The 17,125-nt window shown below is 49.1% G+C and overlaps 4 protein-coding genes and 1 non-coding gene across 5 annotated transcripts; 2 read left to right on the forward strand and 3 right to left on the reverse strand.

Annotated features, from left to right (window-relative positions):
- Window positions 1-584: 584 nt before the first annotated feature.
- Window positions 585-2,018, reverse strand: BDV38DRAFT_153068 (uncharacterized protein). Its single transcript, XM_032051663.1, has 2 exons — window positions 1,935-2,018; window positions 585-1,834 (listed from the first exon to the last, which is right to left on the reverse strand). Exon 2 carries the CDS (start codon window positions 1,753-1,755, stop codon window positions 826-828), a length of 930 nt encoding a protein of 309 aa, XP_031918366.1. The 5' UTR covers window positions 1,756-1,834; window positions 1,935-2,018; the 3' UTR covers window positions 585-825.
- A 483-nt stretch (window positions 2,019-2,501) lies between these two features.
- On the forward strand, window positions 2,502-5,466 carry BDV38DRAFT_236304 (uncharacterized protein). Its single transcript, XM_032053450.1, has 5 exons — window positions 2,502-2,627; window positions 2,805-3,464; window positions 3,514-3,915; window positions 3,970-4,044; window positions 4,111-5,466. The coding sequence occupies exons 2-5, from the start codon at window positions 2,828-2,830 to the stop codon at window positions 4,848-4,850; spliced, it is 1,854 nt and encodes a 617-aa protein (XP_031918367.1). The 5' UTR covers window positions 2,502-2,627; window positions 2,805-2,827; the 3' UTR covers window positions 4,851-5,466.
- A 408-nt stretch (window positions 5,467-5,874) lies between these two features.
- On the reverse strand, window positions 5,875-9,831 carry BDV38DRAFT_278470 (uncharacterized protein; the record flags this gene model as incomplete). The annotated part of the gene is made up of 3 exons (XM_032058728.1): window positions 5,875-6,593; window positions 6,646-9,323; window positions 9,398-9,831. The coding sequence occupies 3 exons, from the start codon at window positions 9,829-9,831 to the stop codon at window positions 5,875-5,877; spliced, it is 3,831 nt and encodes a 1,276-aa protein (XP_031918368.1).
- Window positions 9,832-11,852: 2,021 nt separating this feature from the next.
- BDV38DRAFT_t39 lies at window positions 11,853-11,941 on the forward strand. The gene has a single exon. It is a non-coding gene; the product is annotated as a tRNA-Asp (tRNA).
- Window positions 11,942-13,366: 1,425 nt separating this feature from the next.
- On the reverse strand, window positions 13,367-16,432 carry BDV38DRAFT_295093 (glycosyl hydrolases family 31-domain-containing protein; the record flags this gene model as incomplete). Its single annotated transcript, XM_032062636.1, has 4 exons — window positions 13,367-14,044; window positions 14,114-14,247; window positions 14,312-14,447; window positions 14,509-16,432. The coding sequence occupies 4 exons, from the start codon at window positions 16,430-16,432 to the stop codon at window positions 13,374-13,376; spliced, it is 2,865 nt and encodes a 954-aa protein (XP_031918369.1). The 3' UTR covers window positions 13,367-13,373.
- Between the last annotated feature and the right edge of the window lie 693 nt (window positions 16,433-17,125).

Below are 17,125 nucleotides of genomic sequence, written 5' to 3' on the forward strand. Positions count from 1 at the left end.
AAAAAAGGAAAAACAACACATCTGACTCATTGATCTCATGATGGGCACATGACCTGCAAATCGCCCTACAACGGTTCCCCCTCCGCCGACTTTTCTTAGCCCTAACATAGTACCCCTACACATAATGTAAATTGTCTTATTGTTCCCTTCAACACTTACGGTGGGATAATTCTGACCGCCCAATTCGCACCCTCGAATCTACCCCTCCTTGATGGGGGAGAACATTCCAGATCATACTCCGTACAAAAACACATCGTATCTTCCAGCAACCGGGTTCTCCACTTGCCAACATATATCTGGTCAGATCCCGTCATAGTTTCTCCACGCCCTCTCTCATCAGCCATTTGAGTGGATAAGGGATCTTTCTCTTACTCCATCACATAGTGGAGCACACAACAATCCTGGCATCTTGGGATGTGGTTCAATTCGGTCCAATCGAACTTACTAAACGCACTCTCATGTGAGATCAACCAAAATCTCCTCGCACATCTTGCATATCGGCAACTCAATCGCATGGGAAACTTAAGGCACTAATATTCATAGTATTTGCGAAAGAGTTATCAGTAGTCACTCTTATGAGTCTCAAAAAAATTCAAGTTAAACGCCTGAAGGGGACAATGTAACCCATTCTTCAACCGACATCGGTCGTATGTGCTGCAGATCCAGAGGCCCGCAGCTACGTCAATCCGGACGCTACGGCGCCGTCCCCGCTTATTGACAAACAACAATAAACGAGGGAAATGAAGAAAGAAAAAAACACCAATAAAGACAAAGAAGAATAAGAATAAGAATGATCTAGGGTCATCAATGTCCAAAATGATGAGGCTACACCACATATGATAGATCGTCAAAACCTGAAAGGACCTCTAGGTCAAATGCATTGTATGTTGGTTCGGGCCGTTCAAGTAGCCCCTTGCTCGCCCGCATTTCCTCTCGCAATTTTTGGCGCTCCTTTTCCTGGACCTCTTCTGGTGTCGGGACCGGGACATAGTTGCCATAGTCGTCCTTGTACACCTTCTCACGAACGACCGGCGAGCGGGGAGGGGCCCATCTCACCCTCTTGGCCGGTCGACCCGCTGCTTTCTGTGACTGTGTGCTGAGGCAACTCTTCTTTAGTAGACCCGGTACCTCGCTATCCGGGGGCTCAACTTCATCTTCTGACGACGTTTCTTCAGGAAGTTCTTTATCGAGACTTGCTGACAAGACACTCCCCTCTTCGGAGGGTGTTTCAATTCCCGAAGAGCATGTAAAGCCGGTCCGGGTTGTGAGATCGATAATTGACTTCGTTGTATCAGCATTTCGAAGCTTGCGCTCGTAATGCTCGTTCCAAGCACTGATCATGCCTTGTCCATATTCGGCGATCGAGATCTCATTATCACTATGCCAGATGAAGGATGGATCGGAAAGGGGAGCAACAACCATAGCACTGATCGCTTGCGAAACGTCACCGACCGTGCAGCCATGAGCTTCGGCAAACGCTTGAAAAGGAAAGAGATTCGCAATGGTATTGGCCATATCCGCAAAGAACTCGACGGTATAAGGAGACGGTGTGGCTGGGCCCGTACGGGAGGATTCGGACAGGGCTTCCGTGTCGGCAGAACTATCGTTGGTCTCGCTGGGAGACAGTGGGGAGGACGGAGTGTCAGGGATTTCGTCCTCATCGAGGATCCGGCCTTGATTCGTGTTCAGAATTTTTGCTTTTTTTATGAGCTGGTCGTAGTGCATATCCGACGAAGCAGGTCGCTTTTTAGCCATTTCCTAAGATGTACGCGTTCACAAGAGAGAACGGTATCGCAATATGCAAGGCTGGTCGGTCGATCTCAGTAGTAAGAATCTAACCACGTCAGAATCAAACTTGTTGCAGGGAAGCCAGTGCATCAAATGTTCTTGGGGTCCCTTGAACACTGGCTTCCCATCAGTGATTGTACACTTACCGTTTTATAGGCCCCGTCTATTACCTTGTTGACGCTTGGTAGTCTTGACCTACTGGTCAGGTACTTTGCTTCTGAAGAGATAGTGAGAGCTTTTCTGGGTGAGGATGATAATTGAAGAGGCGGTCATTTAGTGGTGAGGTTAGAATATGAGAGCTAGTTAGGGTTGTGAGATGCGTTGAACAGTAGTGAATGTTCAATTCTGGCGACATTGTTATTGTTCTCTGAACAAAGAGATTGGCCATGTCGATCAATAACAACTCTGTGTAGAATAGTTGAGGTGCCTTTGATTTTCTATCTTATACTCCATTATGACAGCTTTAGGTGGGTGTTGCGTTCTGTCGGGGTGAATGCCTATGGGCCAGGCAGACGGGACGTAGAAGGTAACCATGATACCTCGGGCTTTGGCTGATGACTCGTAGACTACCAAGTCACAACATTCTTTATTGATGTATGATGGTTGGTCCATTGAGATATCCCGTCATTGAGGTCTTTGTGAAGAATAGTGATATTTATTTGCGTTACCTCTTCTGTTGGACAGAAATGGTTCCGAGTCAGTCAGTCTCCACCTTTTTTTTTTATAGACTTGTACGGAGGTCCAGAACTGCCGACGGGGATCTTATCGAATAGAGTACTAGTATTATTATTAGTTGTTGGCCTGAGTTTTGAGCCAACCAAGAGGCCGCACAGAATAAGGTTAGTCAGTCCCACGGCTTGGCGCGCTTACTCAAGCAAATGGCAATAGAGTTCACATGGAACCCCATTCTTCTCCTCCTCTTCCCCTTCGTTTTCCAGTTTTTCTCTCCCGTTAGTATACCTACTGAACTTGCCTCTGCAATCTTCACTCGTTTGGCTGATTTCAATTTTCCCCAGGCTAAGAGAGGGTTCTTCTCGCGATGGATCATATAGAGCCTGTCGACGGCTCTAATGGTTCTTCTGCAGAAGGTCCGAGGCCACCGTCCACGACTCCTCAACCGACGTCATTGCAGCAGCGACAACGTGCGACGTCGCTCCGCTCTCGCCGCCCTACCATCCGCCTTCAACGCCTCCCGTCTTTGGAGAACGCCATCCCCCAAATCCAGCCCGGAGTCTCTCGGGGCACTGCGAATGTTTCAAGTATCAATGTCGCATCGCCGCCTCCCGCCAAAGGCGCAGATGAAGACTCATGGCAGGGAAATCGTCGCCGCAGCAATTCCGAACCCCGGCCCGGGAGGTGGTCTGCACCCAATCCATCCGGCCTTCCCCGTCTCCCACAAGATCAAATGCATCCCTTGATGGAAGAGCCGTCAAATCTAAGTCCGATCAATTTAGCTCCGTCGAGTCGACCGTTTCCCGAAATGCATCCCTCGGGGTCGCCGCCACCCCGGGTGCAAAGGCGCGGAAGTTTGGGTCTTCTGCGTTGGACGAGTGAAGCAGCTATGAACCGGTTCTCGCGGAATCGCGTATCTGCGAGCGGGGCCGCTCCTCCATCAGAGGCTGACACTATGGACAATGAATACCATCCCCACGTGGTGGATGTCTTAGATGTTATTGGTATGCTCTGAACCAGGCATCTATGCCAACATGCCCTAACATTAGCCAGACCCGGAAGTTTCAGCACTATCGACCCTGACAAATGTCCAAAACTCCTTGTTCGTGCCCAATTTGGGTCCGTTAATCAATCGCAACCAGACCTATGCACTTTCACCGCCGAGAGAGTCCTCGGAGTCGACTGGGGAGGAAACGACAGAAACAGAAGAGGGCGAGGAGCCATTTGAGAAACCCCTTGAAGGCCGTCCATCACTAGAACGACCTTTGACAAGCCTGTCGGCAGTCTTGGGGAAACAAGATCCACAATTTGCCGTGCTACCTGAAGGGAGCAATCTCGAGGGCTGGACAGCGAGAGACATAGAAGAATTGAACGATCATGTCAGGCACATGTTACATTCTCGTCGTTCCAAGTTTAAACGGGCAATGAAGGGTTTTGGGAAATATGTTTCTAAACGTATGTACTGACCAGTTGCAGCGCTGGGCCGCTTACTGACCGTTGGCTCTGTAGCACTCGGGTTTCTCATCACCCTATACGCAACCCTCATCACGCTTTTCGGTCTTGCCTGGGTGCTGTTTTTGATTGGTATGACCCTAGCTCCCTTTCATGGCCCGTGGCCTTGGTTATGCGTAGGACTAATTGAATGGCCAGGTTGGATTAACGTCGGTGGGCGGCAACTATACATCATTAACGTGATTGACAACGTTCTTGTCGCCTTGTTCGCCATTATGGGTGATGGGCTAGCACCGTTCCGTGCGATTGACACATACCACATGTGTTTCATTGCTCACTACACATTTCGAACATGGAAAGTCCGTCGAAAGCGTCAATTGCCAGATCTCAAAGATAAAAATGATCTACCCACTCGTCGCGAGATCGATGTCGACGTTGAATTCGGGGATACGCCTAAAGACGAGGAGTATGAGTTTACTGTGTTGAACCGTCTGCAGCAGCAAAAGCTGATCCACCATCAAACGAAATTGTCCAAGTCTCATACCTTCTACAAACCTCACGAAACCCTGACCCACCACGCCTTCCCTCTTCGCATGCTTGTCGCCATTGTTGTCCTGTTAGACTGCCATTCCATGCTTCAAATCGCGCTCGGCGCCTGCACGTGGGGCATCAGTTATCACCACCGTCCTTTCGCCCTAACTACTGTCATTCTTTGTTGTTCAATTACTTGCAATATCACCGGCGGCGTCCTCATCATGATCGGTGATAGAAAAACTCGGAAGAAGGATGTGGTGGAACGACTGTTCCGTGAGCAACTGACTAAAGAAGCAATGAAGAAGGTCAACAAAAAGAAACAGAAACGGCAACAAAAGATTGAAGAACAGGACGAACCGCGATTGTCAGTTTCCTCGCGCCCTAAGCCCTATGACGGAACATAGGAAAGTCCTCGCCTTCTGTGCCATCACAAAAGCCCTTCACGACCGCATGAGCTTTTCTTTCTAAACCGTACACGCATATACAACTATGACTTTGATATTGCTTTGTTATACCTCCCTAGCCTAGTTCATTTCTCCGATGTTTATATATTTATGATCCACGCTTCTTTTATCTTGCTTTTGCTTATCATAATGTCCTAAGATCTAGCTTTGGCATACTCTATACAAATGTAATGCTGTCTTGTACACTGCTGCGTTATGTACTGTACTATACACAAGACTTGAAGTATAACTTTCTGAGAAGTAGTTAATGGTCTAGACTTATTGCTCTTGCTAGATATATCCTGTCCTACTATAATTTATAACTATCATAAGCTACAGAAAAGGCATATAGAATACTCTGTCTATATAATACTGTAACCCTAAATACCCCACCTACACACCTACCTTCAAGAAAATAGCCACTGGAATATTATTTAAAATAAGTCTAGTCGACAGGAACCCTAAACGCTTAGTTCGTTGTTAGAGGAGCATTTGTATACTACGTTAAAGACACAAAAAGCATAGTGGACCGTTTGTACAAGTCTAAAATGGTCCGGAGTGTATTACAAGAGCCTAGATAGACCAAGTGAAACAAAAGGAAATGATATTTTGAGATTGTTGTATGGACATAGAGTAAGCGCACATGTACAAAGAAAACTCTCCCGAGAGCTGGTCAGAATAAATCCAAAGCAAATATAGAAACACAAAGAGAGGTAAGATAATGCTCCGCTCAGCAGTATGCAAATCAACCACTGATTCTTGTCGGAAATGACCTGATAATTGGATGTGGGAGGGGAATGTAATATGGAAACCCAAACACCAAGCACCCGCTGAAATAAAGAGGATAAATCCCATCATTGAAAAAGAAAAAGTAAAGTGAATGACACTGAACTCAACTGTACAAGAGTTCAGGATAAAACTTTATTCTATCGTTGTCCCTTGCCTCTTGGCTGCATCTTCCCAAGCAGACAGGCAACCCACCTTCCTACAACTCCGAATGTACTGTGTCCTCCCCTGCCGTGGCTTGCATTTTCCGGTTCGCCAGAATCTTTTCAAGAGTGTTGAGCTTCTCACGGGTGGTCCGTATAGCGTAGTCCATCTCGCGCACTGACATTTTTTCTTCGTCTAGCTTGTTGATGAAATCGCGCCCGCTCTGTACTTTTCGAGCTCTTTCATGCGCCCGCGTTTCGCCTGACCTGTCGACGGTTGGGAAGACCATGCCGTCCATCCCCACGCGGTCCTCCAACCAACTCCACAGCTCGCTCTCCTCTCTTCTCCACATCTCCTCATAAGCAGCCAGCCGTTGAGGTAATGAATAGCCGGGACATCCAATGTCGTGAGACAATATCGACGGCTGCGAGGGTGTCCGGAAGAAGATCAGGAAGAGCAATATACCAATGACTAGGATAGCCAAGTTTCCGTTCCACAGAGGCTTGAGAACGCCAGCTATAGGTTCCATAACTCCGCGTATTGGTTCAAGAGGTCCCCAAGTTTGCGCCTGTTGCTTGGCCGCATCACTTGCTGCTTTAGCAGCAACAGCAGCAGCTTCCTCGTTAGCAACATCTCCCTTCTTGCGACGTCCTTTCCCTTTGCCTCCGGCCTTGGAGGCGGCGCGAGCACGAGGAGCAACAGCAGCTCTAAGCGCACTGATGAGATCGCTCCCGAATGTCCCCTGACCATCAATAGCACCCTTTTCAATAGGGCCTAAACCACATCAGTGCCTTGGTCTTAAACTCGAGAACATTAGCGAACTTACCTTTCAGCCAGCTTTTTCCGGACCATTCGATGGTGCACGTCATTAAGAAACGCGTCTGGTTGTTCGCAGCCCAGGTGAACAGATACTTTGTCTTGGTGCAGAAAACATTCCCACTTGGTACGTCAGGAGTCTGAGTGCTTAGCGTAACAAGAACTGCCTTCTCCAAGTCTAAGAAATCCAGGGTTTCAGTACTGATACACTTGGTTTGTTTGGGTCCGATGGAGCCATTGAGCGGCTTGATGTACGAGTATTGTCTCGTCCTGCTGTCGTTGGTCAGACCACCGCTTTCAATATCGAACTGGAGCTCGCCGGATTTCTGATTGTCCACAAGGAACTTGGGCATAAAGTTTGTCGATGCCGGTCCAAATACATAAGAGTAAACCTTTCCAAGTGGAGCAGGAATAATCTCATCTTTAATAACTTTATCATACTGGCCCGCGGGATCAGTGTATGTCGTAGGACCATGGGTAGCAGGGCCGGGGAAATCTCCATCTGCGTTTTCATTTGACGATTTTCCGCCTCGCGGGTCGTTGTTCGTGTTCGATAATGTTGGGGCTGTGCCATTGACTGGAAGGTTCCCAGAAGCTTGTCGGCTGAGACCCTTGAGTGGAAGTGACTTGTCACTTCCATTGACACTGGCATCGCCAGGCTCAAAGAAACTATCAGCGTTTTCACCATCTTCGTCCTCATCGTAAATTTCATCTTCATCTTCACTCCCACCCTCGCTCTCCTCTCCCGCCTTCTCAGTTTTGTCCCCTGTACCCTGGTCGACTCTGGTACCATTTACTGAGCTCTTGAGAGCCGGATGATTAATCTTCCAAATGTTGACCATCAAATCGTAGGTAGACTCTCGGCTGAGCAAGCTTCGGAAGGTGTGACGAGCATGCAAAGTTTGAATGGCAATTGCGTTAGGGAACACCATAGCTGTTGACTCTTTCTCTATCGCGACGATTTCGTCAAAGCTGATGACCAGGGTAGTTACCCAACCTAAGATATTGCTCGAAAAGCAAATGTGACCCTCCGATACGTAGATGCGTCCGGCCAAGATGATCTCTCGTTGCAACGCACAGCTATAATCCTCGATCAAATAATCGTCTTCAGGGACGCTGCGGAACAGTTGATGGAAGTCCCTGTTCCGCTTCTTACTAGCAACTGCAAACCCAGTCAGACGTGGCACGCTTGAATTGCCACCTGGAATCCCTAGTGCCATCGTACTAGCCCCAGCGGCAGCTGCTGTTGATGCAGTTGCTGCTGATGAGCCTCGATGACGCCGCCTAGTCAGGCGGCTGCGTACGCTTCCGCTACGAGAAGGTCGAACATTGATTTCACCGTCTAGTACGCTGCCACTTGGAGAGGGGTGGTCACCGGTGGCGTCTCTCGGAAGTGAGCTTGTGGATTGTAGTTCCAGGCTCTCGTCCGATGGTGGGGCCACCGAGACTTCTGCCGGCTTCTCGTAAGCCATGGTGACCGCACGGGCAGCATGTCGATCTTCAAGCCTTGCTGCCTCCTCATCTCGCTGATAAACTGCGGTGTTTTTGCGCTTCTCAGATGGTATGTCCGGCTTCGTAATAACAACACCGTCGGGTGTTGAGACGGATCCACCAGGCGGCACAGCAATATCTAAGTGGCTGAAGTCAAGATCCCCGGATCCTAGTGTCTCAATTGCCAATGGCTTTTTCTGTTCGGTTTTGCTAGAATCCAGCGGCTCGTTCTGGCTACTTCCTCCATCCTTACTCGAGACATCCTCAGGCTCCGTGGGTACTTGTTGAGAGGGGCTGCGGGTCTTTGACTGAGCATTGAGGCTGCTACTAAGCGTTGAGGCAGCGTTTTGTGCCGCACTGAAGACAGAAGAGAAAAACCCACTTTGTTGGGTGCCAGGGTTGGTCTTCGAGGCCGCCTTCGTTTCTTCAATAGTTGGGCCCAGAGCAGATATTGAGTTAGACAGCTTACTGGGCTTATGGCTAACGGAAGAAGCAGACCGTACCCGCCGGTGTGAGATCATGTTCCCTGACGGACTTACAACAACTCCTGGCGGCAGCGGGTCTTTCCCTTTCAGAGATTCTGGCGATTCAGTGACATCCGGAGACGAGAAGAGATTAGCGGCAGCTTCGGTTCGAGGCGTAGGTGGGGTCACTGTAGTGTGGGGTGCTGGAATAGTACGGCGGGGAGGTGTGCTTGGTGCAGCGTGATCTGAGGGCTGCACAGGTTTCTCTTCCTTGACGTCAGTACGAATCAGAGGTGGCACAGGCGGAGGAGACTCTGTGACAATGGTCGGGGCTTTCTTTGATGATGTACTGCTTCTCCTACTGCTTCCGAATAGACCCCCGCCTTTCTTACCCTCACTTGGGGTAGAAGATGACCGATCTCGATTGGAATCTTTTTTATCCTGGTTCGATCCGAATGCGCCTTTCCACCGCCTCCCTGGTGAGACGCTTCTTTTCTTGCCACCGCGATCTTCCGGGACACCCAATGTCAAGCTTGGTTGCGAAGTGGGCCTCGAGAGCTCTGTATCTGCGTTGGACTCAGAATGCGCAGCGGCACTTGGCCCACTAACAGCAGATTCTACATCCGCCTGGGCACCATCAGTATCATTCGCGTCCGTAGATGTTGTCTTGATTAATGGTGAGGAGGTCGCGTAAAAACCAGCGTGGGACTTTTGGGCACCGGGGGGAGGGGTCCTGGAGAAAAGTGGATAATCAGCACTTTGCTATTTGTCGGCGACACAGCGCCAGATAAGCCGGGTACAACTCACAGCTCAGGTTCAGAGTCATCAGTCAGTAGGTTAACGGCATCATTCTGGGGGTTTAGGCCGTCGTTGGCTGCTGATGGAGGCCGGTCCTCGAAAGGCTCGTCTGGCCTATCTTGTGCATCTTTCTCTCCTTCCAATTCGAATTGTGTCGGCAGCTCTTCCGTCGCTTTTTGGTTTTCCTTCTTCTTTCGTTTTTTTCTAGCGGCAAGGAGCTTTGAAAATCCGCTGGGGCCAGCCTTTGCAGAATCAGTTCCTTCGCCCGCTTGAGACTTAGGTCTGTCGGAAGTAGAGTCGATCGATGACGAGCGGCCATTGCTCCTACCAGAGCTCCCTAATGCATCATCAATGGAAGTTTTCGAGCGATTAAGTTTGCCGATACTCTGCATGTCCGACGAGGAAGCCGGGTGGGCTTCGGAGTTTAGAGAAGTGCCGTCCATCAAGAATCGGAGAAAATCGAATCCGATTAGATTTAACGCAAGAGATAACTCAAACAAGAGAATAACAAAATCGTAAGGGGGGTAATAGGCGCGATATATGTGGAATTTCGAGGGCAAATGTACATGGTAGAGTACAGCGTGTCCCGCCTCGAGATAGTTCCCTATAGGAGCAGCGTATGAAGCTAGAGGGAGGGGAAAGATACCGCCTGTTGGGAAGCCATCAGAGTAGTCTTGTCTCCTCCTTGGATGTATAATTTATGGGAAAGAGAAAGTGCAAGAGTACTAATAAAGTAAATCGGAAGCAAAGTGCTTGATAAAGGGGGAATTCGAGCGGGAGAATGGGGGTGAAGAAAGAATGGGAATGACGAAGCGATCACGGCTGGCAGTTAACATCAACTCCGCAGTCGAGGTGACGGACGTAACTCGTTCTGGAGTAGGATGGACAAACTGCTACCTTACTATATCAGGACTAGCGCCAAAGCCTTATGGGCTGACTCAGCCATCAGGGGTAACATGACGATCATTAACCCTATTTTTATCATCCATGGCAAACTGGGTGGAGGTTACTAAAATCGCCCATTCTTCTGATAGATTATGCAGAACACTAAATTTGAACTACACTACGGAAAATATGTGATCGTTTCAGGGCCACTCTTCGCACAACTCACATCCGTACGCACCTACCAATAAGCGCCAAGACGAAGCTATTAATAGACCCGTCATATTCCTGTACTATTTAAATCACCGAAAAGGACACAATATCCTCTTCCCTTTACATTGCACGACACAGGAAGGACAAACTTGATTGAGATTTACGGTTTTGATTTAGCATCGGACTATCAGGGGCAGTCCTGCTGTGAGAGAACCCCATTCGGAGGTATCTGGTCTCCGACCCGCCCACTGTGCCGTTGCGAGTATACAGTATGCTCAACCCCTTAGCTTCTTTTCCCAGAATGTGGCTGTACATAATCAAACTCGTATTCGTACCTAGGGTTAGGTCTATGAATGGGTGAACCCCGTACTCGTTTCCTCCCAGGTCTCATGAGGATTGTCTCATTAATGTATGGAGTACCGATACATTAATCGGATTCAGCAATAACACATGTCATGGCTTTTTGTTTTGTCAAAATATTCCGGCCCCAGAACGCTTCAATGTATTGTGATATGGTTGATGCACTTCCCTTTGGCTAATCTGTTCAAGTAACCTCTCTGCTTTGGGTGCTTAGTACAAGTCCGTAGGCGGGACTGCGGACCAGGGTCTGAATGTGAAGATCTCGTATAACCACGCTACCGCCAATGCAGGCATGATGCAAAAATCTCCAAGATCTTATTAACTCAGATAGTATATCTTGAGTCTTGATTAAGCAGAAAGTAACTAATTCCCTATTATGTATCAGGGGCAGCTAGCTACTCAATAACTTTCTTCTAAACATCAAATGTGCATTAACCTATTCTATGTGCAATTCTTCGTTATCTCTTGATATATTGTATATTATATCATAATACACCTACTTAGCTTTCATAGACAGTGCTTTATTTAGGTCATGGCCAAGGTTGAACAAAAGGGGCTGTCTCCAGGACGATGCCCTTTAGACGTCCCTCATGCAAGTATCGTGTTTGCATAAAGGTAGAGTGCTTGCGCAGTATGGTTCAAGCTACGTGGTGAAATTATGCTTTATGGAACGTATATATGGAGCGCATGTTCTACTAATATAGGGCAGTTGGAAATCATTTCTCAGTCTCAACATCAATATGGAGTGGAAACAGGCTCTAGTTTTGTTTGAGACGCTGAGGTCCGATGATTCTCCAAAGAATGCTCATCGGTTGAAGACCACAAGCGTGCTGACCATATACCAAAAGATAGCAACAGCGCCATTTTTTAGTTCATACATACAAGGCAGATTAACCTTCGCCTCTTTGGAGACACTGCCCGAATTTACAGATACTGAGAGCCTATTCATTTTATCGAGGGGATTTTGTTTGGTATAAATATTGAAATATTATATTCTATGCTCAACAAGTCCTCGATGGTCTAACGGTCATGATTTCCGCTTGTCATCTCATACGAGAACAAGCGCGGGAGACCTGGGTTCGACTCCCAGTCGGGGAGATCTTTTTTTGCCTTATTCGTTTGTTGTTCCCCCCAACAAAATTTTTGTTTTGTGAATTAACAGTAAGAACTATTTTAAAATAAAGTGGCATCGTGAGTGGATATATTGGCACAAGTTGTATACATATCGTTTTAATGAGGTAAGACTCGAAAGGTTTCCCTCAGTCTATGCGAAGCGGAACGTCTGCGGAGTAATATATAGTTGCTGCGCGGATAGCCCTATGCATTGACCGCGTCATTGTTGAACCGCACAGCCCTGAGTTATAGTTATTATATATTGAGTTTAAAAATAGCTCTAGGGTGATGGGAGAAACGAATAATGATGATCCAGAAGAATCATAGACCATCTTTCACCATCAAGTCCCCATAGAGCATGGAGGTCGAAAGGTGGAAGACACACTTCACAGAGTCATTCAATCCATTAACTATTCTTTATATGTACTGAGACCTTGTCTGAAGAAGGAAACGTGTGAAATAAAATCAAGACTTGCTACTCTAATCAGGATACACATATGTATCGAATTGAACAGAAACCCGTGTAATATTGCTGATAAGTCATGTGGAAAGGTATGATGGTGTAAGATATTCCGAACTGCTTCTTTGTCTTGGGGCATCTGACGGATGCCTCGTGGGCTCTTGGAGCGGACGCAACCGCTCTATTCATCTGTCGGCTGATAAAACATATGAAGAAAGAGAATATTCGGGGGGCCACTCCTCGCATGCATGGCTCGGCAGGTCAACCTGGTCAGCTCTGGAACTTGAGTTCTAATCATATACTGAGGGAAGAGGGCAATATACCCTTGGCGGGAGAAACATCACCATGGCAGCCTCGGTCCAACTACATACGGGACTCTTTGGACGCTCGATGTGGATCCTTTGACAGATGCATGGACTTTTCAGGAAGTTATCGAGATGATGTGGTTGATATGACTGAACAGGGGAAATAGAAATTTCCATGCTTTCTTTCCGGAGACAATGAAATCATAAGATCATTTACCAAACGTCGTTTGCACCCTCGTTCCTGGGAAGTGACATCCTAGACATCTACGTTCCCGTAATGGGCATATATAGTGGTAGTAGCTCAAAAAAATTAGTTTTCGAGCGAAATTCTACTGATAGGTATGGTTTGTTTTGTAGTGACAGCCTTGTGCGCAGACTCCATGATAGAGGCCATCCAACGTCTTTTGCGTCAAGTTCCCTGACATACGTGGAAGCCTGAGATGGTTGCTTGTCGATCTGGAGTAAGCAGAACACGGATTGTGTAGCTTCTATAAGCTATAGAAAACTTTATCTTGGAATGATTTTGCGCATATAGGCCCTACTAATTGGGCTGTACAGAAACGGGAAATCAGTATTTTTGAAAAAGAAAATTCGTATGCATTTGCCTCGTAAGATATATGCTTGATAGCTATCTCATCACAGACCAGATAATTCACAGAATCGTAACCTCATACTCGCCCGTCAAAGGCACATCAACATGTCTCACCAACTTCTGGTTCTCGGCATCATACTCCACATCCTCATCACCATCAACGCCCTCGGGCTGGCTCTCCACACCCAAGACAGTGATGACCTCAATACTAACACCAGCCTCGTACTCAAAAGAACCCGTCATACTAAGCTTACCATCCTCGTAAACAAAGTCAATCTCCGACACAGCATCCTGCACAATCGACTCGCCGTCATCAAGATAGAGCGAGCCCTCGGCGCGGCCATCCAAGCCCGGCGCAACAACAATGTTGAAGCCCTTCTGGCGCAGAGCGGTGGTGGTGTTCGCGCTCTCGACACGCTGGGGGTAGACAATGCCACCCTTATAGTGGACGGTGATGTCTGTGTAGTCGATGTTGTCGAGGGAGACGTATTCGCCCTGTCCGCGGACAGGCTTGCCGGTGCCCCATTCGTAGAAGATGTCGTCGGGGAGGTAGAAGGTGACGCTTGTGCTGTTCTCCTCTGTGACGGGGGAGACGAGGATTCCGTCACCGTAGAAGAACTGGAGGTCGATGGGGAAGGTGTTGGAGTCGTTGGGGTAGTTGAAGAACAGGGGGTTGAGGGTGGGTGTGCCGGTTTGGTTCTGCTTGTAGATAGCTGTATAGATGTAGTCAACTGGAAGTATTGTTAGCAAAGGCTCACTTTGGTTGTTTAAGAGGGAGGCTGGGTGGGCGGATGACTTACGGAGCTGGTATCTGATGGAGATTCCGTTGCGGGCGGCTTGAGCTACGGTCGGCCAGCGGTAGAATTCTTGAGGGTTGGCATAGATCTCGGCGTGGTTGCGGAAGAATGTGTAGAAGGAGCCAAGGGTTGCCCATCTAATGGTCTGTATTAGCCCCGGACTGGTCGCTATGTAAAGGAGTCCGTGATTCGAGTGCTTACCTGGCACAGAGGGTCTCTGTGACATTACCACCGAAACCGCAAACGTCGGGACCCACGACGGGGACTTGGTACAAGGACGCGAACTGCAGAATCTGACTGATGGAGAGGCGGTACCAAAGCCACCCGGACACATTATCTGGGGAGCAGTTAGCAGGCTGTTGTCGCTTTCATTGTTGTCAATGTTGTAATGGCCTTACCTCCAAGCCAATGTGACACATCCTTTCCGGAGCCGGCAAATGTGCTCCTGGTAATCACCAAAGCCCGGTCATCCGGACGCCTGGCGCGCATGGCATTATGAGAATGCGAGGACATCATAGCGCCGTAAAGGTTGTGGGTATCATATTGGACGTATCCACCACTTTGCACAATATCTGTGTCGGCAGTGCTGTCGGCAAGAGTGGGACCGGCGCCGTTCTGGATCATGTAAGGCGGCCTGATGAACTCACGGTTGGGAAGACCCTTGCACTCGTTGGGGCCGCAGCCAGAACCGGTCTGTCTGCCGTGTTGCCAGCCAGCGCGCGAGTCGAAGTGGCCCTTGGCAGACCGCCAGTGGCCGGCACCGAGGTTGCGGTGGGATTGTGAGCGTTGATGTTTGACAACAGGAGCAGTTGCGCGCTTCTCCGTCGCATCGCCGCTGACCCAGTTTGGCTGAAGGCTGGCTGGGAAGCCAGGGATAGGAGCATCCGGGCCGTCTCTAACTGGTGGTGGAGTTGGAGGGTCACCGTCTACTTCGGCGAAATTCTCGGGGGTGGTGTTGTTGCCTGGGTACGGGCGGTTGTAGAAGTTTGCAGGCTCATTCATATCGATCCACAAAGCATCAATGTCAGGACCATTGGTTCCGTCGAAGAACTCCAAGAACTGCTCAGTCCAGTACTGCTGGGACTCAGGGTGGAACCAGTCCGGGAAGTAACTGGGACCAGCCCAAACGACACCCTGATATTCGGAGCCGTTGGTCTCCTTCATGAAGATGTCATATTTGAGACCTTCATCGAGCGCCGGGTTAGACTCCTTGTAGAACACGGCGGGATCGACCATGACTATGTAACGCTGATCCCTTGCATGGACTGTGTCCACAAGGTCTTTATACAGATCAGCCGGGAAGCGCTCTGGATCAATCGTGAAAATGCGGCGACGGTCCATGTAGTCAATATCAGTCCAGATTGTTTCGAGGGGAATGTTGTTGGTTGAGTAGTTGGCGACGACAGCGGCAACCTCGTAGACGTCTTGATAGCCGTATTTGCACTGGTGGTAACCCAGTCCCCAGTAAGGAGTCATCAATGGGGTCTGGGTGATTTCAGCGTACTGGATGGCCACGTCACGTGGGGAGGGTCCAGCAATGAAGTAGAAATCGAGAACACCACCGATGATGTTGTACTCCAGGAACTGGGTGGCGTTGTTGTCGATAAAAATATCCATACCGTTGGAGTTGAGTAGGAACACTCCGTGAGTACCAGTCTGCCTGTGGTCAAAGTAGATGGGATGAGCGCCGTACAAGTTCTCGCCCTGAGGAGTTCCGTAAGAATCACGGGTGTAGATGGTCCGGGTGTAGTTGGTCGTGTTGAGCATGAAGGCATCGCTGTGCTCACCCAGTCCATACAGATGTGGGTTCTGCGGCAGGTGTGTCTTTAGGTACACATATTGGCTCTCGAATACTAGCTTGTTCCCGGTGGTATCGAAGAGAACTTCGCCAGTATCCGTCCGAGACACGGTGAACGAGAAAGGGTCGGCTTGGAAGTCGAATTTGAGCTTGCTGTCCTTCGGAGAACACCATTCACCGAAACCGGGACGTGGGAAGACACTGTCTGGAACTTGGTAGACCGTGTTGTTGGTGTCCAAGATCTTGACGTGGAGACGATCGCTAGTCTGATACTCGACTTCAAGCTTCAAGTCCGGGAGATCAGTTCCGAAGACATTGCATGCCGGCCCAGCAAGGGTCAAGTCTGCATAAAAGCCAGTCCGAGTCTGCCAGTGCTTTGTGGCCTTGTATCCCGGGCATCCAGAAAGGTCCTTGACGTATAGGTCATTGCCGGGGCCATCGAGAGCCTCCACCCCATCCTTGCTCTGGGCAAAGACGGAGCCGCTCAGGGCGGCAGCCGAAGTGAGCAGCCTCTTAAGATACATGCTGGATGAAGCCTGGGGATAGAGCGAAGAGATGACCTACTCTTCTGGCTTTATATAACTTCATTCAGCTCTTTGCCAAGACCGGGGTCTTGGCTTCCGGAAATGGGCAAATGACGCTACATGAATTCTCCAGCTATTTCTCACGCTCTTGTGTCCACCGATGGATCCACCAGGGTCCTTGGCGAGTGTCCCGGGCGTTACTCGGCACCCGAGAGTCTACCGTATGTGCAGCTATGGCCTTCGCGCCTGGAAGAAAACAATCAAGCGACCCGAATTCCCGGAAGCTCAGTCGGCAAAAACAGCGACCCTTGGTTTGATTCTCCGGCAAATGCCCGAGAACCATGCAACCCGGCCAGCTCTACTCCACAAAACCTGGCGACGATCCTTGCGTTCCTTGTCTAGCTCCCCCGGTAAATGTCCGGGTTGGGTCTTCCCCAGTTCTCTGGTTGGTCGGTGCTGCATGCGGAGGAGGCTATTAGGTTAATGAATCAGGCAGACCAATGGGCGCTGATCTTCCTCCGGATGTGCTCCACAGCTGTAGTGCGCTTTTTTCTTCCCTAGACGGCCAATGCCGACGGCATTGTGGCTTGCCTACCACATCGGGATATTTCAACGTTTATAGTGTCGGGATCAGGGTGAAGGCTAAGACCGAGACTAGCGAGTAATGATGCAATATGTCTGGTGGCTGTGCCA

The sequence above is a fragment of the Aspergillus pseudotamarii genome (assembly GCF_009193445.1).
Source record: "Aspergillus pseudotamarii strain CBS 117625 unplaced genomic scaffold BDV38scaffold_5, whole genome shotgun sequence".
Taxonomy (NCBI): domain Eukaryota; kingdom Fungi; phylum Ascomycota; class Eurotiomycetes; order Eurotiales; family Aspergillaceae; genus Aspergillus; species Aspergillus pseudotamarii.

Excerpts from the sequence above, each read along its gene's own strand:
- BDV38DRAFT_236304 (XM_032053450.1), top strand. The coding sequence starts at position 2,828 with ATGGATCATATAGAGCCTGTCGACGGCTCTAATGGTTCTTCTGCAGAA. Across the intron at positions 3,465-3,513 it reads GGATGTCTTAGATGTTATTG|ACCCGGAAGTTTCAGCACTA; the intron begins GTATGCTCTGAA and ends AACATTAGCCAG. Across the intron at positions 3,916-3,969 it reads TGGGAAATATGTTTCTAAAC|CACTCGGGTTTCTCATCACC; the intron begins GTATGTACTGAC and ends TTGGCTCTGTAG.
- BDV38DRAFT_153068 (XM_032051663.1), bottom strand. The coding sequence starts at position 1,755 with ATGGCTAAAAAGCGACCTGCTTCGTCGGATATGCACTACGACCAGCTC.